Consider the following 26,380-nt stretch of genomic DNA (forward strand, 5'->3'; position numbering starts at 1 on the left):
TTGTTGGATATGCCACTTACCCACAGACTCTTCTAATTCACAGAAGCTCAGTGGGTTCCCTCCTTGTCTCCTGCCCCCCGCTGTTTGACCAGAGTGGCACAATTTGTGGGACTTCACAATTGTTGTAAGATTTATTATAACTTGTGAAAAATCAGTTGCCATTTTGCATTCAAGTACATGGAGAATTAGGTGCATTAAAAAAAAAATCCCAAGATCTTATCCTTAGATCTTCATCTGGAAAGAAAATGAAATGAACAGATTCACAAAAGAATCGACCTAATTATTAAGTTTCTGCAGCTTTCTGTGCCGATTAAGTTACATCTGTTAAATACATTAACACATACATTTCTTTCACAGTGATTAGAATTCACACAGTAGTGCCCGAAGACATAAGATGATTACCAGTTACCAGTATCCAACTCATACAATATGCACTTTACCTTGGGATCGTGACGTTTTAACATAAAACATAGAATCAATGAAAGCGCTCGGGGTTTATCAGTAAAACCACATAAATACCTACATTTGTTCATTCTGTATACCCCTGGAACAAAAGCGGGGGCAGTTACATATTTTACCGACTTTATGAACAAAGTCATCTGAGTAAGTTCAGCTACCTTATTTGTTCAACATCGTGTTTCTCCCTCCTCCTGAATGTTCACAACAGGAGAGTGGGTCTTGCCTATCATGTTCCTTCTTGTCTTGCTCTCCAGGATCTAGATAAGTGTTTTCATGTGACAAATGTTCAAAACACAAAACAAAACGGATTCATGGATGAAATGAAAAGACTGCTGGGCTGGGTGTTGGGAGCTATGAGTTCTAGTCTCAGCGCTGCTACTCGCTACTGGCTGACATTGGACTGATTATCTCATCTTCCCAAGCCCGGGTTTCTTCATCATTAAAATGATGTAACTTGGAGTAGGTAAACTCTGCAGATCATATTGGTTGTAGATTTCCATAACATTCTCTATTGGTCAAGATCAAACAGTCATTGTGTGTTGGATACTCTTGGAACAAGTAGGAAATGGCAGCCACTTGCAGGCTGAGAGCCGCCGGACTTTTGACAAGGCCAGCTTTCATGATCCAATAGAACACACAGAAGTCAATTTAAAAATACTCATTGTAAAAAAAAAAAAATACAAATGGCCACATAATCATAGATTTGGAAAAGACCTCAGAACTCCTTTTGTGCTCTCTCTTCCTGCCACCTCAATGAAGGAATGGCTTCTCCAGAACCTTTGAGATAAGCCCTTTGCTTGAATATATCCATGGACTGAGAAATCACGATTTGGGGACATTCTATTTTGGGGGTAAAAAGCTTCTCTGGGTATCGGGCCAGAAATGATGACCTTGTAAACTGCCACTCCTTAGCCCCAGTGCTTTCTCTAAGGGACATGGAAGCAGTCCCCTCCCCCCTTTCATATCCCCCATAGGTATTCGATAATACTTCTCACATCTTCCTCCAATCTCTCCTCCAGTTATTTTTTTTTCTCCTCTAGTTATTAAAATAAACACTATTTGCTAAGAGCAGAGGGTAACTGGATGAGCCCAGGATTATGATTCTTGAAGACGGTATCTCAGCCCCAGATCTGCCATGAACTCACTATGTCGCCTGGAACAAGTAACTTCCACCTGGGCTGGCGTTCTCTTCTCAAAATGGGTGATGGAAGGGATGGGGCCAAATTTGTCTCAGAGCTTGGGAAGCTCTGAATATGGTGGTCAGTGCGGGGCAGGGCACAGGTGTGACGGCTCTGATCACCCTCTCCTTCACCATCAGAGCAGAAGGATTCAGGGGTTAGCCATCCACTGACTTCTCCTCAGGCCCAGCTGCCACGATGATGCAATCACATAGAGTATCCAGGAGAGGGGTGCACACAGAAAAAAATTTCCGCTGTACATGGCAAAACACTTTCAGGACTCTGAGCCCTAGGACAGCAAGACAGCTTGAGACAAGAGACTGCTGCCTGTGTTTTGCAAAGGTGCAGAGTATAATGCACAATCCTCTCCTGAAGAATTAAGCCCCAGTGTCGCAATCATGGGAACATGACTGGGGAAGGACTGGGGAAAATACCTTGCAAGAGAATGTTGGCAAGGGCCGTGCCTCGTGCACAGTAAGCTAGCCAAACTTTTATAATCCAGAGGGGTTACTGACAAGTGCGGAGGTGGAACTTCCTCTGGGGTGACGTAGCTTAGGCTGAACTGGAGCCAAGGGACCCGGTCTGCCCTGTTGTTGAACGGAACCAGACATTTTCAGGATGTGAAAGTCCTACTGTACCCAAGTCAAAACATTTAGGACTTTTCGTAGCTAAAGCAAGCCATGAAGTTCTGCCAAATAGATCTAAACTGGGCTAGGGTCAAAATGCGAGTACCCCCTGCATTTTGAACACGGTTCCTGCATTTTCTGAAGGCACATGGGCTTTTCAGAACATTTCTCAGATTCTCATCTTTTCTTGGCTCATCCACAGGTTCTCAGGGTGTTGAGGGCCAGACTCAAGTCCAGGAGATGATAACCTATCTGCACTTATGGCTTAAATGATGGATTCTACTCTAGGAAACACTCTCTTTATCGTATCCCCTTTTATTAATGGAAAACTCTATGAGCAGCTATGTGAAAAACCACTTAGCATAGACACAAATCATTTTGTTAATGATCACCCTTCATCAGATGGCACTCATTTTCCTAATGAGAAAATACCCACATGCCTAAAGTTGGCTAATTATTTAGCTAATACTACCCATATAAATGAAAGGGTCTGCAGACCATGGAGGGGCTGAGCAGTTAGAATGAACCCGTCTGAGACTAAAATAATTTCTCTGTGTCCCCAGAGCGAGTAGACATTCAGTAAATGTGGAATTGATTGGAATTCAGCCTTTTGAGACACACTGGACCAGCAGAGCATTTTCCCCCCAAATTAACTATTTTCTGAAGCACATAGGCTGCTCCTTCTTCCCTTGCCTTGTCTTTGACTGCATCTCATTTACTCCTCTTAGGAGACCAGCATGTTCTCAAGCATTCTCTCGCCTCATTTTTAAAAACTAGTGCACTAACTTTGGCCACAGAGAGAATGCCTAGCAAACAGAAGTTTTGACTCGAGTCCTATTGGAAATGCTTGGCTGGCCCTTTCTGAATGGTACAAGATATAAGGATTTAACAAATTTAGCTGGGATCACTTCAGCACAACACACCTTTCAATAAACCAGCTTATGACGGGACCAAAATAAAGAAGTGACAGAGTTTCCGCAAGTGGTCGAGTCTTTTAGGATAGCAGGAAACTTCTGTTTCTTGGATGAACTTCCAAATCCGCCAGATCTCCATAGGTGCAGTGGGTGGGTCTGAAGACCCTTGGTTACCAGAGTTCCTTGTAGTGGAGAAGAAGGTGAGTGGGGTCACTCTGGACTCTTCCATGCACATCTTGTCCTGCACCCCACATTTAGGACACAGGCAAACACAGCCAGACCATTTTATGTTCTCCACGGGATGGGAGTTGTGATCCTGGAGGTACCCTGGAGTTGTTGATAAAAATTATCCCAATCTGCCAGCAAACATTGTTCTAGGAGTAGGTCGAAGGAGCATTGTCTTATCAAGCTGGTTTTATAGTTACTGAGAAACCTTTCCTTTCTGCTTTAAGTAAAGGGTAATTCCTCCGTCTCAGATGCCCTTTCCCCGAGACCATCTGTTGTCCACCCACCCTCTTTCAGGATGGGTTCAGGCTTCACTTCCTTTATGGAGACTCTTCTGAATCAGGTGGAGGTCACCACACCCTTCTCTCTGCTCCTGCAGAGCCCTGGGCTCACTGTGCTGAGAAGGCTCGAGAGCCCTAATCTCACTGAGAAGCCAGAAATCAATTTTTATTTTATATAACTCAACAAATATCGATTAAGTACCGCAACACAAATCATCCTGCTCAGAAGCCCCATCACACACCTTCATGCCTCTGTAGTCTCCTGGCAACAAGCGTTAGAGTGATCTGGGTGCCCAGTTGGTTTTTAGACCCGTTCATGAAGGTCTCCTGCAATGGGTAGTGTTGACAATAGGGGCCAGCATGCTGGAGGTCATGGCCCATGTCATACTGACATGCTCTTTGACTGCACGGAATGCTCGGAGTGGACGTGTTTCCTCCCCCATGAGCTCATTTGATCCTGGGAACAAATTGGTGGATTCCTACTTTATAGACGAATCAACTGAGGTGAAGAGCCGAGATGCCCCTCCTACCCTTGGCATATCAGTGCAGGAAAATCATACAGATCAGAGAGTAGAAGTCACTGACAGGCAGGAGGGACCTTCTTAATGTCCTGCCTTTCCTCCAGGGGAGAAGTTTTGGCTGGGCTGATTAGCTCAGCCCATATTGAAATCCCTTGAAGATTTTAAGAGAAAAATACCCTGATAAAATTGTGAGTCACACCTCGAAGCCGATCTAAGTTAATTTCTCTAGATCTGGTGATTGACTGTCCCCCCGCACCCACCTACCAGAGAATGAGTCTGCTGTCTCTGGGCATCGATCTGGTTTGTTGAAGAGCCGGTCTAGTTGGCTAGAGTTTCTTGAATGACCTAATCAGCTGGATATCTTACACAGTCCGGAGAGCTTCAGAAATCTTACATACTAGTGTCAGATGAGATATTGTTTTAGGACTTGGAGGACGTTGAATGATATTTAATCAGGAACCACGGAGTGGAATTCATTCAAGTTTTGAATAGTCTGTCTTATTCCTCATAGTATCTTCTGGGTTAAGGTAGTGCTCAAGAAAACTGTGTTGAGTAAATGCTATTGTTGTATATTTGATATGCACGTGGAACTCACACTTGTTTATTTTCATGCCTGTGTACATAATAAAAGGAGGGGTTGCTTTTCTCATTTGCCATAGATGGCATGAAAATCAATTTTTTCCTTCCTTCCTTCCTTCCTTTTGAATGTTCATGAGAAATACCAGCTCTCTTCTCATTTTTTTTTAAGACAAGGATTTAAAGTATGTGTTTGGAGAAACTGTTGAAGGATTTGGCCCTAGGGTTTACACAGTTTTCTAGGGCTTTGGATGTTCATCAAAGGTTCCTGAACTGAAGCAAATGTTTCATGATCAACTCCCATAATAACTGGGCCGACTGGTGACCAGTGTGTGGTATGAATGGGGTGGAAATGTTCCGAGTAGACCTCCATTCATTTGGTGGTCATGTCTCAGTGTTTAGAAATTCACCCCTTTTCCAAGCAACCACAGTCATATGTCAGCTCTGTTCTATTGTTTTCTGGTTAAGATTCTCATCAGTAAGGCATATACAGTATGAAATTTCGGGCTTCAAATTTCATAGCTAAGCCACTGTTTCTGTGGAATGCTTCAAAACAAAAACAAAAAGAAAAACCTTGTTATAATTGCATATGAGTGAAGGAGAATTAAGAACTAGGAGGCAGAGGACCTTCACACAAGTATGCTCGCCTCACCCCTACAGCAAGAAGGCTCCAAAGAAAGTTTTATCTTCTTTTGTGTAATCCACCAAAGAGATGTCACTGACGTTCACCATCAGCTTGTCCCCTTCCTGCAAGGAGAACATGGCCCCTAGGTAGATGGGTTGGAACCAGTTGCTGCCTACTTCGCACACTGACTTGGTCCCCATTAGGAGCTGGGTCGGCTCGGGGTAGCTGTCTGTTACCTTGGTAATGACTACGATGATGGAGTCTGGCTTGTTCGGTCGGCTCCCTTGGCGGATTTCACCACACTCAGATGTGGTTCCCCGGAACGTGACCTGGGAGTAAACAAAGTAGTCTCCCGACTCTGGGATCACCAGGAATTTATTTGTATAGTTCATCCGGTTCTTGGTAAAGGCCAAGCCGAGTTCATGTTCCCAGTGCAGAGCCGGAAACTGATTTTTCAAGGACTGCATGGGACTTTGTCTGACAACTGCAAAGACAAGAGAAAGGTTAAATTTGCTCGTGTCAGAACCTGTGGACTTTGCCAAAAAGAGTGTCGTATTGTGTTCAGAGTAAAGTGATTGAATAAAACCAACAGCTAACGAGCTTCTTGAGGATCAATGAGTGGAAGAGATGTAAGCAGACACGTAATTTTGTTCAGAGAGTAGCATCTTAGGGACAAATGACTTTGCTTCTCTGAGCCCGAGTTTTCTTTGCTGATAATTTATAATTTTACCTGAGCTCTGGGATCCTGGGAAATACTGGAGGTTAAGAAATCTTACTCTTTGGTGTTTCGGAAAACAGCCCACTGCGATAAACCTCTTCTCCAAATGATTTAAATGAAACTGATGCATCCCCTTCCCTCTCCCCGGCTACCTCTGGCAAGACCAGACACCAGAATCTCCAAATCGCCATTCTCTGCCTCATAAATGATTAGCTGAACTGTACTGTCCTCAATGATCCACAGGAACATAATGCTTGTCAACCAAACTTTGGTTCAGCTTCTCTCCTGCCTCCAGGCCCCCCGAGGGTTGGCCTACCCCCCCCCCCCCCCGAGAGTAGGCTGGCCTTTGGGTAAAGCATTTTCTGATGATCCCACTTCTTTCCTTGTTCTTTCTAGCTTTGTTCACTCTTTTCTGTAAAAGAAAACCCCTTTTAGCTTGACCTTTAGACACTCGCAGACGACCTGGCCAGCGCGTTCTCCCTATTACTGCTGATTATCCTTCTCCTTTCTCCCACTGTGCAATGATCCAGTTGCAAAAACTCTCTCCTTACTAAGTCAGGATTTGTTTTTCATATGCCATATCTTTCCTCTTTTTTTTTTAATTTTTAATTTTTTTTAAGAAGAGGGGTGATACCTCACACTCTGTTATTAGGATTTTTCTGCCCGGCTTGTTCAATCTTTCCCATTCTTAAAGGCAAGTGATAAGTGACTGGTGACTTGGTGTCTGTCTGGTCCTAGTTCTCACTCAGTACTCACCACAAACATTTTCCTCTTGGTCATATGTAAGTCACATGCCTAGGGTCTCAAGGATATTCCCCTGTGGGCCACAAATTTTCCTATAGGTCAGGAGAGTATGCTCGCTTTTAACTCCATGGTTTTTTAACGGGTATTTAACACATATATGTGCACAGTCTCGCTCTTTTCTCTGGAGTCTTAGCTGTATATGCAATTTCAGGAATCAGATGCCAGAAATGTCAACACTAGGCTTGAGAAACTGGCCAGCTGGTGATATTCTGAAGCTGCTTTTAATCTCTCACATCAACAAAAATTCTTCGCAAATATCTCTCTGAATGCAAATATCTAATCACTTCATCTTGAATGGGGTACAGAGGGACTCAATACATTTAACAACTCAAGGGGTCTTTCATCTTTGACCAGATTCAGAATTATGCAAATCACTACGTCTGAGGGAAGCCATTTCTGAATGACTGAGGGCGTGTGTGTGAAAGAGAGAGAGACAAGAGAGAAAGGGAGAGGACTGATAGAATCTGAAAGAGAATGCCCAAGAGACATGGGCCATTGGACCCCTTAAGGGAGGAAGACATACAAAAACCCTCAACTGAGAGAAGCAGTCTGTTACCAAGGTGTGTAGTTTCCGGTTTGAAGCTACTAGAATGAGTTTTGGCAAACCCGTTGAAAGAAATCTTGGGCCCATGGGCCATACATGATCTCCTGGAAAACACACCAGGGAGAAATACCTGTCAGATGTGCCCTTGGCTTATCTCCACCAGCTCCGGTAGATGCATCTGTAAGGGAAGGAGAGACAGGCTTTGTGTGAGTCAGGGTGGCTGGAGAAAAGATGGTATTTTTGGAGTTGTGTGGTGCCTGCAACTGGAGAGAAACATTCTTCTCCTTCAGCTTGGTCCATCGTGGATTGTTGTCATTTTTTTTTTTTTTTTGGGACAGAGAAGCCTCAGGAAGAAGAGTCTTGGGCACAAATGAATCTTGGCCCATAACTTAGGGCAAGTTTCTAACCTGCCCAAGACTCTGTTTTCTCATCTCAAAGATGGGCACATCCATTGCTATCATGAATGGAGAGTGCTCTCATCCCATGGTCTATGCTCAATGAACTCACATTGCCCTTTCCTCCCTGCTGCTGCTGCAGGGGAGGGGGCAAACTGGCCTTTGGCCTTATTCAGGGTCCCTTTAGCCATATCCACTGAAGCATCTGGATGATTTAAGAAATGGGTAGGGAGCAGGTAGGATTAGGCATTGTTCTAATACTTTTACAGGAATTAACTGATTCAATCTTGAGAAGGTAGGTACCAATATAATCAATTTATAGGTGGATAACCTGAGATAGAGACAGGTGACATTATTTGCCCAAAGGCCATCACCTCCATAGACAAAGCACTTGGCCACAGTGCCATTTTGTCTTTTCAGTGACTGGGAAGCAAACTTACTTATCTTCTGGATTTTCATCCCTCTGAACCTCCCATACCCAAACTACTAAATGTTCTGTTCCCCATAAGAAAAGGCAACAAATATGAACACACTTACAAGCTCGCTGATGTGAAGATCCAAACTCTAGTCCTTTTGAAGTCTGTTGGAAAAGAAAGATATGATTCAGTCTACCTGTGGTCCTTTTGTCATTCAACCCCACAGCTGCCCATAACAAGGGCATGATTAAGATGCTGCTGCTACCCAACCTGGGCACTCTGAGATGACAGACATGGCAATAAGAATACTCATTGGAGGGGAATCTTGCACCCAAGTACTCCACTTTCCTTCTTCAGCACCCCAATGACCTTCTCTCTCCTACACTTGTCTTGGAAGCTCAACTGTGAATTTCTGTCCTGAGAGCCTTCTCTGTTCTCTTCTAGGATGCTCTGACACTGCTGTCACTGCTTCTATTAAAATTCGAACAAATGACGGCACTTGCTTTATTTTTTTTTCCACCATGATTTAAAATTAGAACTATTTTTAAAAAAATGATACAGAAAAAGAAATAAGGGCTCTGTTCTCCTTCCCACTAGCCCCTTGTCTCTGTGCATTACATGGAGACATGTCCATTTTTGCAATCTTAGCTTGTGAACCATTTCAGACACCACACAGGAGTGGAAGAGTAATTGCTTTGGAGACAGACCGGAATTTGAGTCCTGCCATCACCATTTATCAACAATATGATCTTGAGCAAGACACGTTTCCTCTCTGAGCTCTGGTGCCCTCATTTGAAAAATGGGAAAAATAACATCCCTAGCCTCAGATAACCCCTGGGTTTGAGATAAGGATCCAATCAGATGTAGGAGTCAGGGCAAAGAACGCATAGGAAATGAAGGAATCACTGTGTTTGAACACAAAAGCTCAGGAGAAAAGCTAAGCAAAGCTAAGTTCTTGGCTTAGGGATAAAATCACCACCTTACATTTTACCGTTTCCAAGAAAACCTTCTCTGATATGATATTGATTCAACTCAGAAGGTTCTGATTGGGTCCTTGTAACTACATAGTTCCCACGGACAGGGATCCTCGTGTGAGCATTTCTATATCTTAGAGCCTGTGTGTGTGTGTGAGATCGTACTTGTGAATAAGGAATTGTGTGTCCATGTGGGTGTGACAGCAGACAGCTCCAGCAGTGGGGGAGGGAGAAGCCGATGTGTTTTGTATGTCTACATGTGTCTTCTGGGGTGGTGTTGTGTGCATGGCCTTCTCTACACATGTCCGTGTGGTCATGTGGGTGTAGCTGTGTCATTGCTCAGCAGGACCATGAGCAGGTCTGCGGTTGCAGTGATCTCATTAAAGCCCAGACCGCCAGGCTCTTTTTAGTCCCAAACCAAGCTACCTAACCTCCACTGGAAGGCTTCTTGAGGGCAGAGGTCTTGTCTTTGAACAACAAACCCCATTGTCTTTCCATCGTCTACATCCTAATTCTGTGAATGGCTGGGCAACTGCTTGCCTTCAGTTTCCAGGCTTGAAACTTGCTGCTTTCTTCTCCCACAAACCCAAACTGTCATTTCTATTTTGCAGTTTTTCTCATTCGTGCCTCCCTCCCCCTCTCCGCTCTCATAGGCCTCAGCACACTGTTCTCCTGGATTTTTCCCATCAGCCTCTTAACTGGTCCTTTAGCATCTGGTTCTCTTTGTCTTGAAATCTCTTCGCCTGCTCTCAGAGTGCTCTTTCTAAAGCACTACTCTACGGGGATACAATTCTGTCCATAAAACTTCAATGGCTCTCCATGGCCTTCTAGACACAGGCCCAAATACCTATTTTGGCATTCAAGGTCCCAGCTGACCACCCGATTCTTGTTACCCACTATCTCTTCCTCTCTGGGTACTCTGTGCTGCAGCCATGAGAGGCAACCCCAGAATGATCTGAAGGACTTGGAAGATGCAGGAAGTGTAGCTACAATCTGTTGAACCAGGAGGGGCGCCATGCTCTGCTACGCTTGTCGCACGCATCATCTCCTTCGGCTTTGTGATGACTCTTAAGGTAGCTGCTATTCATACCCTTATATTGGAAAGGGGGCTCAGTCAGGTTAAGTAACTTGCCCAGTGTCCCACAGCTGGAAAGTGGAGAAGTAGGATTTGAACCAGGCCAGTCCACTCTAGACTCCATGGCCCTAAGCCACTGCATCCTCTCACTTCCGGATCAGCTCCCCCTCCAGTGAGGTGGATGGACGAGTACCAGCAGCTCCATGCACTGTGACAGTAGGGGAAACACAGAGCTCAGAAAATAGGAACCCAGCCCAGAAGTGGGGGAATCAGGGGAAATTACCTCTGAAGTGAGTCTTACAGGTCCCACAGGTATTAGCCAGGTGATAAAATGTAATGACCCTTCCAGACAAGGCTAATAACTTGTGCAAGAGTATGAAGGCCCAACAAAGCATGGAAGCAGCTGGGAAACTACAAGGATTTCCGCTGCCATGTGAACCCATATATACATTCAGCATAGTGTTGTGAATACAGTTGCATCGGAAAACCTAAACCCACTTGATGTGACTACTTGTCCCGCATCACTAACTTCAATGGGCTTTGGGGGTGGGGTGGGGTGCAGAAGCAGCCTAGAAATGAGCTTATTCTGTAACCTGTTTCCTTATTTGCTGTTACCGGAGCTGATAAAACAAAACAAAACAAAATAAAACAAAAAAAATCTGGTCTTTGGCGAGGCTGAAAACTGAAGGGGAAGAATTGGCGAGAGCATGGTTGAATCCTCTTGTGTCTGAAATGGTACTATCCCAGCTGGCCTTCGGCTTCCTTTCGTACTCTGTTGAGAAATCTTCTTGAACATCTGCTTATTTTTGTCTAAGCAGACACTCAGCTAAGAGACGGGAGCATTCCCTTTGGCTCAGAGTCTCCTTGTCATTAGCATGTATCTGCAATGTGAACACATTTCCCTCTTTGCTGGATTTCTGTAATTTGGGCACACAGTTATCTTCATGTGTGGTTGGACGTGTACACATTTTGGGGGCCTAGAGTCTGCTTTTCCTCTGGAGCCTGTGATAATCTCAATCAGCAGGTGCTGAAGACCTCAACAGTCCAAGAGTCCCCAAGAACAGTAGCTGGGACTCTTTCCAAGAATATCGACAGCCTTCCCCTGCTGCTTCTCTTAATAATACCTCTCATGGGAGGAAGATTTTTGTGATGGGAAGCAAGAATGAATGAAGAGGAGATCTGAGACAAAGAAATAGTAGCTTATTTGGGGGAAGGCTTATACATTTGAGCTGGGTCAATGCCCTCTCTCGTTGGCAACAAAGCTTTTCACTTTCTAGTACAATCCAAGCTGCCTGTGGGCAATGACCTGGTCTGTCTCTTGCTTACCAACAGATTTCTAGTGCCTCAGACAGTGCCTGGCACTTCTGCCAGATTATCCTACCAGCAGAATATGCTGATGTTCAGGTGCAGAAAGGTAGAAGAGAGAGCCAGAAGATGGAAGTGGGTTTGACCTCAGTGACTTTTGCCTGAGTTTGGCAATCGAAAAAAAAATAAGAAAAAAAAAAAAGAGACCTTTTTATATTAGAACACATGCCAAGTGTTGAGTTGTTTAAATTTTAAAAAATTAAAACTTAATATGGCCATAATCTTTTAGTTACTGGCGCCTCCAAGTTTTTCATCAGGCTTTGGTTGGTCATGGCTCCAGAGATGTTTCTGGAAGGTTGCGAGCTTTGGCCAGGAGTCAGAGTCAGAAAAGGCAAACGTGTTTGCCCGTGGGGATTCATATCAGTAGAACAGCGGGGTGCCTGTGGCTGCTAGCATTGACCAGGCCAAGCGAAGCAAGCCGGTGCTTTCTACCCCTTAGTTTCTATAGGTCAGGGGATTTTTCACTCTTGTTTGAGTTTCTTTCTTTTTTTTTCTTCTCACTTTTTTTTGGGGGGGGGGTATGCTGATTGGCAATCCCTGACACATTTTTGGAATTACTCTAATAATTCAACTAGAGAAGGAAAAGGATGGAGGCAGGGACACTGCTATCCAGTCTCATGCTCCCCGAATGCCAGGTCTTATACCGCGGTTTCTGTCTACCACTCCAATTACTCTCAAAGGAGGGCATCACCTTTTTAGAGGCTTTGTAAGCCAAAGGTCAAAGAGTAAATGGAGGGTCTCAGATCTGAACCTTCAGACCAAGGTGTTTTATCAGGAGCCCCATAAACTTCAGCTGAGTACACACCATGGACCACGGAACCTGAAGCAAGATGATCTTTGAGATCCTCTTATTGGCATTTCCCCAGAAACAAATCCCTTGAGTGTATTTTAACTAACAGCCCATTTGGCCTTTCACCCATGCCCCATACCCACCATCTAGTATATTCGTAAACAGGAAGAGAGATCCATTTCTTGGTGTCATAAATGCCGCAATTGCAAAAACATCAATGTTTTATGACCCATAACACCCTCCCAGCACTTCTAGGAGAAATACACAGACCATTCATTGCCTCCTCGGTTTTGCCTTTCACTTTTCTGTTTGTACTTGCGCAAGGATAAATCCAACCTGGAAATGTTTTATTCCAAGGCCTTTTCGATTCATTACCCTCCCCAGTGTACTGGACAGGGCTTCACACCCAACATTCAGAGGGGTGTGGAGCTAAGAACCCCTCTGGGTGGTGTTGGCAGGTGAGCAATTGTGGGAATCTCAGCATTAGGGTTTCCTAGCAATCTGACTTTGTCCCCTAGCCTCGGTGAGACTCAGTCTCCTCATCACTGAAGGCAGGCATCATTCTTCCCCCACCCCCGGAGCATCCTGATGCCTGAGGAAGCCCACACAGACAGTGGATATTCAATTCACCTTCCATCTTTCTTTGGGTTCAGTCAACATTGTGTTGCATGTTGTTGGTTCTGCATAAGTTCCCTTTGGTTTCACCACTTCGGTGGTATACAGAAGCCATTCTTGGGTCTCTCTATGACCGGCGGCAGGTTTGGATCCTTTAGGAGCTCTGGATGGCCTAGTCCTTCTCCCAACAGAAGAGGCTTCCTCCATCTATGGCTGGCTTCTGGACTTCTGCTCCTTCCAGTGCAAAGGGCTTGAGGGAATGGAATGTGCCCTCCATCCATTTCAAATCCCACCCTTGTTACTGCGGTCAGTGGCTGGGCCTCATTAAGGAGACTAGGCTGGGAGATGACCTCTTACAGGTGGACAGCATGTGGTCTTTCTGGTGAGGACCTAGGAGCCTCCAGTGCTGGGCATGGAGCAACGTGTGTGTTTATTTATATGTTTCTTAGAGAGGAAGAGAGGAGAAGAGGGGCAGAGGGAGAGGGGGAGAGAGAGAATCTTAAGCAGGTTCCGCATCGAGCATGGAGCCTGAGGCAGGGCTTGATCTCACAGCCCTAAGATCATGACCTGAGTTGAAATCAAGAGTTAGATGCTTAACTGCCTGAGTCACCTGGGAGTCCCATGTGTGTGTTTATTTTAACAGGTGAATGAATGGATCCCAGAGTCATCAGATCAGAGATGTAACAGATGTTGGGATTCATGCCCATGGTGGGCTCACCCTGCCCTCACACCCCTTGACCAGTTCTGGTCTTCCTGCCCTTTACCTCCAGCCTGACCTTCAGAGTGAGCGGGCTCCTCTGCCTAGTGTGTCAGGACCTGTAGAGGCTAGAGCCGGGGCAAAGCCACCGAGGGCTCCGTGTGTTGCAATTTCCAAAGCACTTTTATCTCAGCCAACTGTTTGTTTTCTCTAGACAATCCTGGAAAGGGATTGTCAGAACTGTCCCCATTTCCAAAGAGGAAATAGCCTGAGTGAGACAAAAAGGCTCACACCCAAGATGGAGTAAGCAGGGAAATCTTGTCTGTTGAACATCTACTTCATGGCAAGAGCTTGCTGACATCGTCGTGCAGAATGCTTAGCAAGGGGCTATGAAGAAAGTGGGTTCACCTCTCCCTTCGACCAATGGGGAGCAGATGGCTTAAGGAGGTCAGGTACCTTGTGTATCCCTTCCTCTCTCTCTTTTGCCACCCAAATAGCACTTAGTGAGTGCCTTCTGTGTGCCAGGGACAGCAAGGTGACCCCAGGGGAGGAAAGAGACTCGCATTTCTTGAGCACTTACTACGTGACAGGCACTTTTTAGGAAATCCTTCTTAGATGATCCTGACCACCCCAAGAAGTGAAGGATTTGCTGGGTTGACACCACAGGCAGACCAGCACAGTGGGCTTTGGAGGAATATTTGAATCCCAATGTCACACTCAGTGTGACTTTAGGCCCATGGTTTGGGCTTTCTAAGCTGCAGCTCATTACCTCTAAAATGGAGTTAATAGTGGCACTTTCCTCATTGTGTGATTTCAAGGACTAACCCTGTGATAACAGCAAATGTTTCACACAGGCATATATGCCAGATACCAGGCTAAGGGCTTATGGGCACGATCTCATTTAGTTCTTCCAAAAACCTTAGGTATGGAGATGCTTAGACCGGTGTCTGGTGTCTAATAGGTTATTATTATAAGGTCAGCCTTCATCCCTCTGTAGCCTCAGCTGGCATCCCTATGGGGTCCTGTTGTTCTGGATGGAGACTGGGGTGGGGGTAGGGGTCTCAGGGGCAGGTGTGCAGGGGAGAGGCGAGCAGGGATCAAGGACTAGGAGCCTTGTAAGGATTTTCAGGAAGAGGTGGAAGGGAGATCGCAGGGAAGCAAGGAGAATCTGGGGTGAGCGTGTGGGGATTCCAGAAGCAGCACTGGAAGGGAAGGACAGAGACAGGGGTACAGTCCAAGGAAGTTGTGTCTCATGACACCCCCACCAATGTGCTGCACAGTACTGGGGGCCTGCTCTGTGCATTAGTCATGCCTGGACTACAGACCCTGTGTGAGCCAGGGCAGTGCCTGGGGAAGATGCAACCTGGTCTCCAGGCACCTGTAAGCCAGCATGGGGCCCACACACCCAGCCTGAGAGCAAGGGAAGCCACTAAGGGCCCAAAGAAGGCCCAGGCCATGGTCCAGTGTAACTGGGTAAAGAATGGATTGGAGTGTAGGTTGTTGATGCAAGACCAAGGTGGAGAAGGAGGGAGGGAGATAGTTTGCAAATATCAGAGACCAAGAAAGGCCCTCCAGTGCTCAAACTTGCTCTCTGGCCTGGTGATGGCAGATTCCAGAGCAGGTGGAGAAGTTATGGAATACGATGTCATGTCCACGAGCAGGGAAGTTCCTCAATCATAATAATGATAATTGCTACCATTTACTAATTTCCTTCCTTCTGCCAGACACTTTAAATACTTTATTTCTAAGTATTCCTTTTCATACATAAGGAACCTGAGGTTGCAGGGAGGTTACGTAACATGACTAAGAAGTGGCTAGGCCAGGTTTCAAACTGATTTTTCCAACGCGTGACTTTACCCGACATTCTCCAGGAGTCCAATGATCCTAAAACATTTTACTATCTCTTTCTCTCTCTCTGTTTTTTTTTTTTGTAGATGTAACATACACATTTTGTACAAAGGAGGCTAAGTTTAAAAATGTCTCTCTCTTTCATCTGTCACCCAGGCCCCCAGACTAGATGCTGGCAAAGCAACCAATCTCTTGTCTTTTCCTGAGATAGTCTATGCATTTAAAAACATATTCATAAATGTGAATATTTATAGGTATATATATATATATATACATATATATATACACATATATATAAAAGGAATGTCTCCAATTCTATATACTGTTATGTACCTTTCCCTTCCCCACTTAATAACATATCTTTGAGAAATTCTCCAACCTTACCTACAGAGATGCATCATTTTTTTTAGAAACAATATCGGCCACAGGTTTTCACTGCATGGAGATATTTAATTGGCTGTATTTAATTGATGCCATATTTATGGACACTTCCTATAAAGGTAGTTATCCCAAACCTTTTCAAATCTGATTTTGATTTCTGCTCTGCAAGCTTACCTGGGTAAGGATTTTGTCGCTTCGAGTATTTCCTTACACAACCCCTGGAGGAAGGGTACAGGTTAAAACTGATATATTTTGGACAGTTCTTTTAACTGTTTTGGTTGGTGCTGATAAAAACCTGGAACATTGCTACACCAGTCACTGTTGCTTTTTGGTAGTAGTTGCCTGACGCCTGGTGTAACCATGAAGAGTATGCCCCAGGAGCCGGCTGTGTAACTCTCCCCACGTTCCTGTCTGACAAGCTGCTCCTGCACTTGTCTTAGCGCTGCCAGGGAGTTAACATTAGCATCCTCTTTCAGCAGAAAAGGAAACAGGTCCAAAGAAATGAAACCACATGGCTATTTTTACCCAGCCCGAGGTGGCTGAGCTGGGATTTGAACTCAATGTCTACGAGCCATGATACCTTAGTTATGCCCACTCACGCTGTCCTTGGTGACTTAGCTTCCCCTCCTAAATCCTATCTTCCATCTTTTCTGAGCTGGTTATTCTCCATTTGCCCACGGGAACCTTTCTTTGCCCTTCTCGGCCCTGCCCTATGTCCCCTGAGTCTGATTTCTGGGCACAGTTTGCCTCCTGGTTTTTGAGTTTGACTTCCAGTCTGGCCAGTGGGATGAGAGGCAGGGAACAGAGCATGGCCAGTTCTCCCATCCTTCTTCCTGCTTCCTCCCTGCTGTTTGGCAGGCAGGCTAGCCCTCTCCTATATTTTCCTTCTCCTTGGGTTCCCCTAAAACTCCTCCCTCCATCTGACCCTTCAGGCTAAGAGGTGATGACTGGCTTCCCACCATTGCTAACCCCAGGATGCTTCCAGCTCTTCGGTTTCCCTTTTATCTGCCTACATCTCAGCAAGCAGACTCTTCTTTAACTTTTTTCAAACTCTTTACACATTCTTCTTTAAACTCTCTTGTTTGAATGGGCCAGTTGTTTCTTTTCAGGACTCTTGATTGCTCCATGAGACCCCGCCTCACCCCTATTTCCCTTTCTCCTTTTCTGATGACTGAGAATTTCTACAGTCTGGCGAGCCACCCCACTAACCTCTGTGTTTCCGCTCTCCAGAGAGATCAATTGAGGGGTCACAGAATGTACTATTAGCCTTTTCATTTCTTGAGTAGCTACGAGAGAACAAGCACTTATGCCTTTCCTTATGGGGGCTTCCTGTCTGGTGACAGCCTTTGTCTCCAACTCTCTTTCTGACAGGGCAAATCACTGGCTCCTTTGGACCATGGCATCCCCCTACCAAGTGGTGGTGACTGGTTTCCAGGTGCTTCCAGAGCCTGATGGTCTTCTAGATCAAGAAAGGAGTTTTTTTTTATGGCTTCGGCCAAAATGGGGGATCTCAACCCCACATTTTAGGCAGAGGCACTGTTACCCTCTAGAACCCAGGGAAGTTCAGGTTAGTGGAGACCACTCAATGCCTCGTTCAAGAACAACAGTCTCTTTCCGGCTAAAACGCAGAGTCCCAGAACACCAACTAGACACTGTGATTTGACTTGGTAGAAATCAGCTCCATGGTGGCCTAGAGGTCACAGCCTGACTTGCCATGCCTTGAATTTCTTCTCTAACATGAATGGCATTTCTGGGCTGTCTGACTATTTCTATGTTTTCTGAATGATGGCATGTGGCCGTGGACACTGCCGCCAGAATCAAGATCTGTTTGCTGACCCTGAGGGGGTGTGGAGAGTTACACATCAGCCACGGCTTGTGGCTTGCTTGCTTTCTCCTGGTGTTTCTGCTCTGAAGTCAGCCAGCATTGCTTAGAAGACAGGTTTCCTGGTAAACCAATTGGAAAGTCTGTTTTCTCCTCTGGAATTTAATACTTTGGACTCAGATGAAATCTGTTATCACAGATCATGCAGGTGTGTGTGTGTGTGTGTGTGTGTGTGTGTGTGTTATTTGAATGGCACTGTCTTCAGTCTTTAAGATTTTTGAAGTTCCTAGTCCAGAGTAAGTTTCCCTTGATACCTATAGCCCCTAATTGGCACCATTATTCTCCCTATAGATTATATTCATTTTTAAATTAACATATAATGTATTATTTGTTTCAGGGGTACAGGTCTGTGAATCTCCAGGTTTACACAGTTCACAGCACTCACCATAGCACATACCCTCCCCAATGTCCATCACCCAGCCACACCATCCCTCCCACCCTACTCCCCTCCAGCAACCCTCAATTTGTTTCCTGAGATTAAGAGTCTCTTATGACTTGTCCTTATATTCATTTTTGACTAAACTCCTCTACCCCGAGCCCCCAGCAAGATCTGAAGATAGATAACCAGGCAAGAGGTTCTTTCTTGAACACTGAAAGAGAATATTTCTAAATCCAAGAAAGGGTATTTATTAAATAAATTATAGCACTTACATATATAGGACTATAACATAACCATCTATATTATCAAGTTGCTTTGAATTTACTAACCACAAATAAAATGATAACATTTTTGGAGTTTCAAAATAATTTCATCTTATTAAAAAATATAGACTCATATACCCCAAAGTGTCAGTAGTGGTCACCTCTCTGCAGTTGTGGGAAATAATTATCTTCTTTTCCTTTTCTGTGTTTTCTAACTTTCTTTGATGACACATGTTAGTTATGCAATTTAAGGAGGTTTATTATTTTTTTTAAAGAAAAAGAATGTTCCCAGATTATCAGTTCAAGATGATTATAATTACCTAAAAATATATTATTGGAGATTGTTCCCATATAAATATAAAGGGGGCACAATTCATCCCCTGGAATTACTGAGGATAAACACCAAACGGGACCTCTCCAGACCTCACAGTTTGCTTCCTTTGCATGGGGAAGCAGGGAGTGAGGTGGGTCACGGGCGTCTGTCTAGAGCTGTTGTGCTTGCTAGGTGTCTGTAGTGGGACCACAGAACCCTGGGTCAGTGCTTACCTGGAACACACAGGCATCTCCTTGGGCCCGGAGCTGGCCCACGAGTAGGTAGGTGGTAAGTCCTGCCAGGATGGGGAGCGACACCAGGCAGCAGGTGAGGGCCCAGTGTGCGCTGCTCCTGGCTGCCAGCCTGGCTCTGGCTTTGGGCGTGCAGCTGCCTTCCTCGGGCAGCATTTCCACACTGGCCGTTTCCCCGAAGCCCAGCCCCAGATTCTCTGCCATCCTTCTGCTGGTCCAGACAGGGCTCTGACTCCCCCTGGGCAGAGAGACCCTCCATTAAATAGAAGACAAGCGCTCACAGTGGGTGCCTTAATCACTGCCTACTCCTCCCCCTGACCTCTCCCCTCCCCCTCCAATACACACTGGGCCCCGCCCCACTAGGGAATGCACCGCCTACAACAGAAACCAAGTTTGGTTTAGGAAAAAAAAAAAGAAGAAGAAGAAGAAGAAAGCTTTCCCAAGCGTATTTATATACAGTGTGCTCATGTGCTCCTTCCTTCGTTTACAGAAGGAAGTTAGGAAAGTCCCTGGAGGAGGAGAAAAAGAATCCATCAAGTCAGTGGGCAGGGCGAATTAAAATATAGCTGTCCCTGCCCTGGAGGCCTGCCAGCCAAGCTGGTCTGGGGTGTGTGCTGCTTCTGGAAGTGAAAGTGAAGGATGGGGAGGTGTGTGGTGTGGCTTGGAAATAGAAATCACGTTTGCATCACCACTTTGCAAAATGTTGCCAGGCCCTCTGTCTTTTTGAGCTTCATAGGAGCTCATTCTCCTTGTGCAGCTGGAAATGTCAAAGTTCTGGAAAAAGTGAAGGCACTTGCCTTCAGTGGTCCAGGGGTTAAGACAGAGGAGCCAGGAAGATGGTCTTGTTCCTTTAAATCACTATTCAGGGTTCTTGCTTCTACTACACATCTACCTGTGAAAGGAGAGGACCTAGCCTGAGTGGACCAGTTGTCTAAGCAAAGAGCATGAGGTCATAGAGGTGACTGTTCATGAGAAGAGGACATTGACTTTTCTTCTCTGATTAGTTCCAAGTTGATTGAGCACAAGTGATAGATTTTTTTTTTTAAAGATTTTATTTATTTATTTGACAGAGAGATCACAAGTAGGCAGAGAGGCAGGCAGAGAGAGAGGGAAGCAGGCTCCCCACTGAGCAGAGAGCCTGATGCGGGGCTTGATCCCAGGACGCTGAGATCGTGACCTGAGCTGAAGGCAGAGGCTTAACCCACAGAGCCACCTAGGCATCCCTCAAGTGATAGGTCTTATGCACAGTTGGGCATGTATGAGGGCCACATTTATTAAACATTTCCTTGGTGCAGGTCACTATTCTCAAGTGAGTTAAATATATCAGTGAAGTAATTCAGTCCTGAGATAATGTTTTGACATAGTAATGTTTTTATTCCCACTTGACAGATAAGGATATGGAACCATAGGATTGCAACTCAGGTCGGCTGACTCTGAAGTGTCATAACCATTGCACTACACTGCACACACCACTCTACTATGCATATACACAGATACCGACACCCAGCGTGCCCAGGAAGAGGCCATCCTTTCCAATTAAGGGTTAGGAAAGCTTCCTGGAGAAAGAAGTGGTGTTGGAACTAGGCCTTGAAGCTTATGGAGGGTAATGTTGGAGAAGAGCAGAGGACCCTGAAAAAAGATGGGTAACAGAAATGGGAAAGCTTAAGGATGTCCTGTAGCATGTGGTAGAAACCAGTCCAATTCACACCTCCATTCAGTTGTTTCTTCTGCCTATTTCATGGCCTAAGCCTTGTAGTCTACTCAGAAAAGTGTTTCATGACCTGGTCCCTACCCACATCACCCCTCCCCAGTGTCCAGCCTTATCTCTTATGACTTTTCCAAGCGGCAGTTCTCCCAAATGCAATATGGATTAGTTACACTGTTGCACATGCTGTTCCCTCCATTGTGACAGCTTCTAGACTTTTCCTTCATATCACCATGCTCCCCTATTTTAAAACTTTGTATCAAAAACCTTCCTTTCATTCTCTCATTTCCTGGCTCCAAGATTGAGTGAGATGCTTATCTTCTTTATTTTTATAGATTCCTATCCTTCCCCTATCATCAAATATTTTATACTAGACTGTGACTGACTACTTTCCTATCACCCCATTAAATCATCAGATGTAGGAGGGCAGGTGCTAAATCCCATCCTTTCCTTATGGTTGTAGCTCCTCATGTAATGATGATCTTAATAGACATCTGTTGAAATAAGCATCTAAATATTTCCAAAGAATCCAGCGAAGGATGATTTTTATGTCCCTTGGTTACCCATTCTCGGTTTAACAAACCTACTATGAAACTTTTCTTCAAGATTAATATAAATCTTTGCCATTATAACTTTAAACACACAATCACACTTAATATCTGATCATCTTGAAGGAGCTTACAAAGTGTTCTCACTCTTGTATTTCTTCTTTAGGAAGTTGGTATGCTTAATCAAACCCGGGTCTTAAAAGTGTTAGCTGTATGGGTTCACATGAAGAAGTATGTATTATCAGCCATAATATAAGAAGGCCTCAAAAGATGGAGAACACTAAAGACACCAGATTAGGCATCTGAAGATCTGGGACTTAGTCCTTCAATTGTGTGACCTTGAGAACTCTAGCAGACCCTCCTCATTTTAATGTAACTGGCTATTTACAAAACCTGGTAACTAAGCTTGTTATACTTCTTTTTAAAGGAAGGATCAATGGATTCTGAGTTTGTGTCTGGGGAATGTCCTATGGGAAGAGAATAAGAGTTTTAGGGCATGAAGCTATGAGCATCTATTTGAAATAGTTTTAGAGGTAGATTCACATGTACTTGTAAGAAACAAAACAGAGAGATCCTGTATACCCTTTACTCAGTTTTCCCGAAAGGCACCATCTTGCATAACAAGAACATAACATCACAACCAGGAAACTGACATTGACATTGATATTCAGATCCTACAGGTTTTATATGCCCTAATTTGTGTATACATATTTAGTTCTGTGCAGTTTGTCACCTGTGTGGACGTATGTGACCATCATCCCAGTCAAGCCACAAAAAAGCTCCATCTCAAGGATCCCACAGCTATAGTTCACAGCCACCTCTAACACCCTCCTTCACCTTCTCCCTTAACCTTTGGCATCCACCAGTCTGCCTTCCAACTCAATAATCATGTTACTTCACAAATGTTATATAAGTGGAATCAGTCTGTATATATACAGACTGTATATATACAGTCTATATAAGTGGAATACAGGAAGTAGTCTGTATCTTTTTGAAATTGACTTTTTTCCCCCACTTAGCATAATTTCCTTTAGGTCCATCCAAATTATTGCATGATCAATAGTTCATTTCTTTTGATTGTTGACTGGTATGCCATGGTGTGAATGTAGCATGGCTGGTGTAACCGGTCACCCATTGAAGGACTCCTGGGTTATTTCCAAGATTGACTTATTATGAATAAAGCAGCTGTGACTATCAGTGCATAGGTTTTTGTGTGAACGTGCCTTCATTTCATTTTTGGTGTAAATGCCCAGAGCGAAATTGCTGGGTCATAACAGTAGGCACCTGCTTAGTTTTGTGGGGAACTGCCATACTCTCTTTTCTAGAGTGGTAGTATCATTTTACTTCCCACCAGTAAAGTGTGAAAAAGCCAACATCCTCTCTGCATCCTCCTTCCAGCCTGTGGTGTTATCACTATTTCTCATTTTAGCCCTTCTGGCAGGCATATAGTGACATCTCACTGTGGTTTTACTTTGCATTTCCCTAATGGCTAACAATGTTGAACATCTTTTCATGCACTTTTTTTGCCATCTGTAAACTGTTTGGTGATACAGACATCCATTTTGGCTGCTAAAAGTTACTTCTCACTTTCTTCTAGATTCTCAGTGGATTCCAAAGCAGAAGGTAAAGAGGCTACAGATAAATGATGAGTTATTGCATTTGAGGGCCAACTATGTGCAAGGTAGCATTCTAGATACTGGGTTCTGAGTACTTTATAGCAGTGACAAGAGCAGACAATAATCGGTATCATCATGAAGCTTATATTCTAGTGGATTGAGATGGCCAGCAAATAGGATAAATTAAGTGTGTAGGGAGATAGGCAGTTAGTTTAGTTACATCTTAACACAGGATGGTCAGAAAAGCCCATCTTTGCTAAGAGGAGGTGCTTGAATGAAGACCTCAGGTGAGGGAAGCCGTGGGTGTCTGGGATTAGACTGTTCCTGGCTTTGAAGCAGCTGTGTTGGGATGGCTAGGAAGGCTGGAGCAATGAGGAGAAGGAGACCAGAAGCAATGAGGTCAGAGGAGTATTGGAGGAGGCTGGCCATGCAGGGAGGGCTTCTGGGCATGGGTAGGACTTGGCTTCTCATTCCGTGTCGTGGGGAGGTTCTGGCGCATGTAGGGTAGAGGAATTGCAGGTTCTAATTCTGCTTCATAAGGATCATCCAGGCTGCTGTGCTGAGAGTAGCCCAAATGGAGGGTGGAATCAAGAAGACCAGTTTGGAAACTGCCACAATCCTCCAAGTGAGGCAATATGGTAGACTGGACGAGTTGGTGACAGTGAGGGTGACAAGAAATGGTGGGCTTCAGAAATATTTTGAAGTAGCGCAGACATAATCTCTCTCTCTCTCTCTCTCTCTCTTTTTTTAAAGATTTTATTTATTTGACACACAGAGAGCTTAAGCAGGGGGAGCAACAGGCAAAGGGAGAAGCAGACACTCCACTGAGGGGGATCCAATCCCAGGACCCTGGGATCATGACCTGAGCCAAAGACAGAGGCTTAATCGACTGAGCCACCCAGGTGCCCGGAGCAGATGTAATTTCTTATCCAGTTGGATGTCAGGTGAGAGAGAAAGAGAAGAGAAGAGTCCGGGTCCAAGGTTCTTGGCTGGAGCCTTAGAAAGATGGAGATGCCATTAGGGAAGGAAGGAAGGAAGGAAGGAAGGAAGGAAGCAAGCTTGAGAGCTCAGATCAAGATGTGCACCACTGAAGGTGACTTTTAGACAACCAAGCATAAGTGACGTTACAAGAAGGCAGTGAATGATGAGTCTGGGGTCCCAGGCAGAGGTGTGGGTGCAAAATTAATTTGAGAATCTCACATGGCACAGCACCTATCACACAGAGCTCCAAAGTGAATGCTCCTCTCTATCACAGATCCTTCGTTTCTTCACTCAAAATCTTTGGTGTCAGGTTTTGGAAAAGCATTAAGTTGAGCTTTATGATATCACCATTATCTGACCAGTTTTGACCTAAAATAATAATATTTTCATATGGTTCACTTTAATAATCCCCTCCATTTGCCTTATATTACATAATACTCTTAGTGGGGTTTGAAACAGTGTCCTATAACCAAACACAGAAATATTTCTGCCTCCCAACATGTTCATGCTAAGTCAGACAGGTAAGAACCCCCCCTCCCCACACACGTGTGCACCCTTTCAACTTAGCTTTTTCTGCCAAGTGCATTATAACAGCTTTCAGGTTTTTAGGGCTTTTTGGATTTTGGATTTGTGGCATCCAGAGAGCTGAAATAGGCCAATGAGTGGAAGGTACTGAGAAGCATGCTTTTGCTCAATTTTAAGACTCTGTCAATGTTATTCAATGACTCCTCATGCTGTTTCCAGAGGTGGGACCTGAACAACCCTGTACTGGGGATATTTTAGAGGAAACTCAATTACTGGAGAGATTGTTAAAATTAAGGTCTTTTTCAGCTCTTGATCTCACTGAGACAGAAATGACTCTAAATCATTTCTGGCCTCATTCTCCCCATCTATAAAATGGGACCAAGGAGCCGAATTTTGATTGCTGAAGATACTGCTGCCATTGATGTTTTCAGGGTCTCTATGCTTCTCAATCCACTCATTGTTCTTCCCACCTATCTCTATATATCCTTGTTTGCTTAGTAACCCCCTTTCCAGACTGTGCCATGTGGCAGTTTTCCCAGGATGTGCAATGAATAGCTAGTATGGGCAGCTGGGTGGGGAGGCAGACGTTTTCCTTGTTGCTTCCCAAATTGGGAAAAATGGTTATTTTTTTTGGTAATGACTTCTGGACATCCAAGCGTGTTTGGACTTGTGCAATATCCGCATGCTTCCGGCAAGACGGCTAATCTAGGCCACAATTCCACCTTCCTGGAATGGTGTAGATGGTGGCAGGGCCTTCCCTTTCTGGTTCTTTCAGCAGATGAGCTATTTGATGAAAGACTTTCCAATGACTGACCCACGCCTTCTAAGGGACAACTTAAATAAGGCAACCATTTTGAATGGAAACCTTTCTAAAATATAATTCACAACTTTAACACAACTTTTCTTCCTGATTATAAAAGTAACATATTTTGACTTTAGGAACCAAAAATAAAAAGGTTGGGGTGGGGGAGGAAAACAATTACCCACGGTCCCCCTTGCCAAAGGGTCAGATGGTCAGTATTTTAGAATTTGTGAACTGAGGGGCAAAATTGAAGGTATCATATACATGTTTATAGAACCATTTGCAGGTAGAAACTGTTCTTAGTGTGAAGACTGTACAGAAGCAGGACTGGCTGGTTTTCACCTGTGGGCAGTAGTTTTCTGACCTCTGGGCTATACTGTCTAGAAACTGGTAGTGACCTTTTGGAGTATTTCCCTCCAATTTAGTTTTCTATGCCTTTCTTTCTTGTTTTTAAACAAGGGCTCACCTTGTATATCCCATTTTAATTTCCGTGTATCTCACCAAATGGCAGCATTCCAGGAATAAAGTTGTTCAGTGCTGTGTAGACCTTCTCTCAAACAGAAGTATGACAGTTCATTTTAACAATTCCCACTTAAAGTGTGTTTGGATTATTTCCAAAGTGACAGAGCAAGAGAGCGAGAGAGAGAGAGCATGAGTCCAAGTGGTGATGAGGGGTGAGGAGAAACAGGCTCTCTACTGAGCAGGGAATTCGGGGCTGGATCCCAGGACCCCGAGATCATGACCTGAGCTAAAGGCAGATGCTCAAACGACTGAGCCACCCAGGTGCCCCAATATCCTGTCTTTCATTTTATGTTGTGGGTTCATAGATATTTATAATGTTCCAATTAACTAGTGATATAAAAAGCAGGCCAAGCACGGGCCATGACAATGGTGTGATCCAAGGATGATGACAGTCCCAGATCTGTCCTTCTGAGACCCAAAACCAGACAAGAAACAAGAGTCAGTGGGTGCTGTGTGTGGTCCTGATAAGAACTTCTGACAAACCATGTGGACGAGTGTTAGTTAAATAGATTTCAGGGTGTCTGTTTTGTCTGTTTCACAGAGGAAAGTTTTTATTTATTTATTTA

General features: G+C 44.6%; 1 protein-coding gene across 1 annotated transcript; it reads right to left on the reverse strand.

Annotated features, from left to right (window-relative positions):
• Positions 1-172: 172 nt before the first annotated feature.
• Positions 173-19,414, reverse strand: TNFSF15 (TNF superfamily member 15). Its single transcript, XM_047700949.1, has 4 exons — positions 19,098-19,414; positions 8,404-8,446; positions 7,602-7,649; positions 173-5,889 (listed from the first exon to the last, which is right to left on the reverse strand). The coding sequence occupies exons 1-4, from the start codon at positions 19,317-19,319 to the stop codon at positions 5,435-5,437; spliced, it is 768 nt and encodes a 255-aa protein (XP_047556905.1). The 5' UTR covers positions 19,320-19,414; the 3' UTR covers positions 173-5,434.
• Between the last annotated feature and the right edge of the window lie 6,966 nt (positions 19,415-26,380).

The sequence above is a fragment of the Lutra lutra genome, chromosome 13 (genome assembly GCF_902655055.1).
Source record: "Lutra lutra chromosome 13, mLutLut1.2, whole genome shotgun sequence".
Lineage (NCBI taxonomy): Eukaryota > Metazoa > Chordata > Mammalia > Carnivora > Mustelidae > Lutra > Lutra lutra.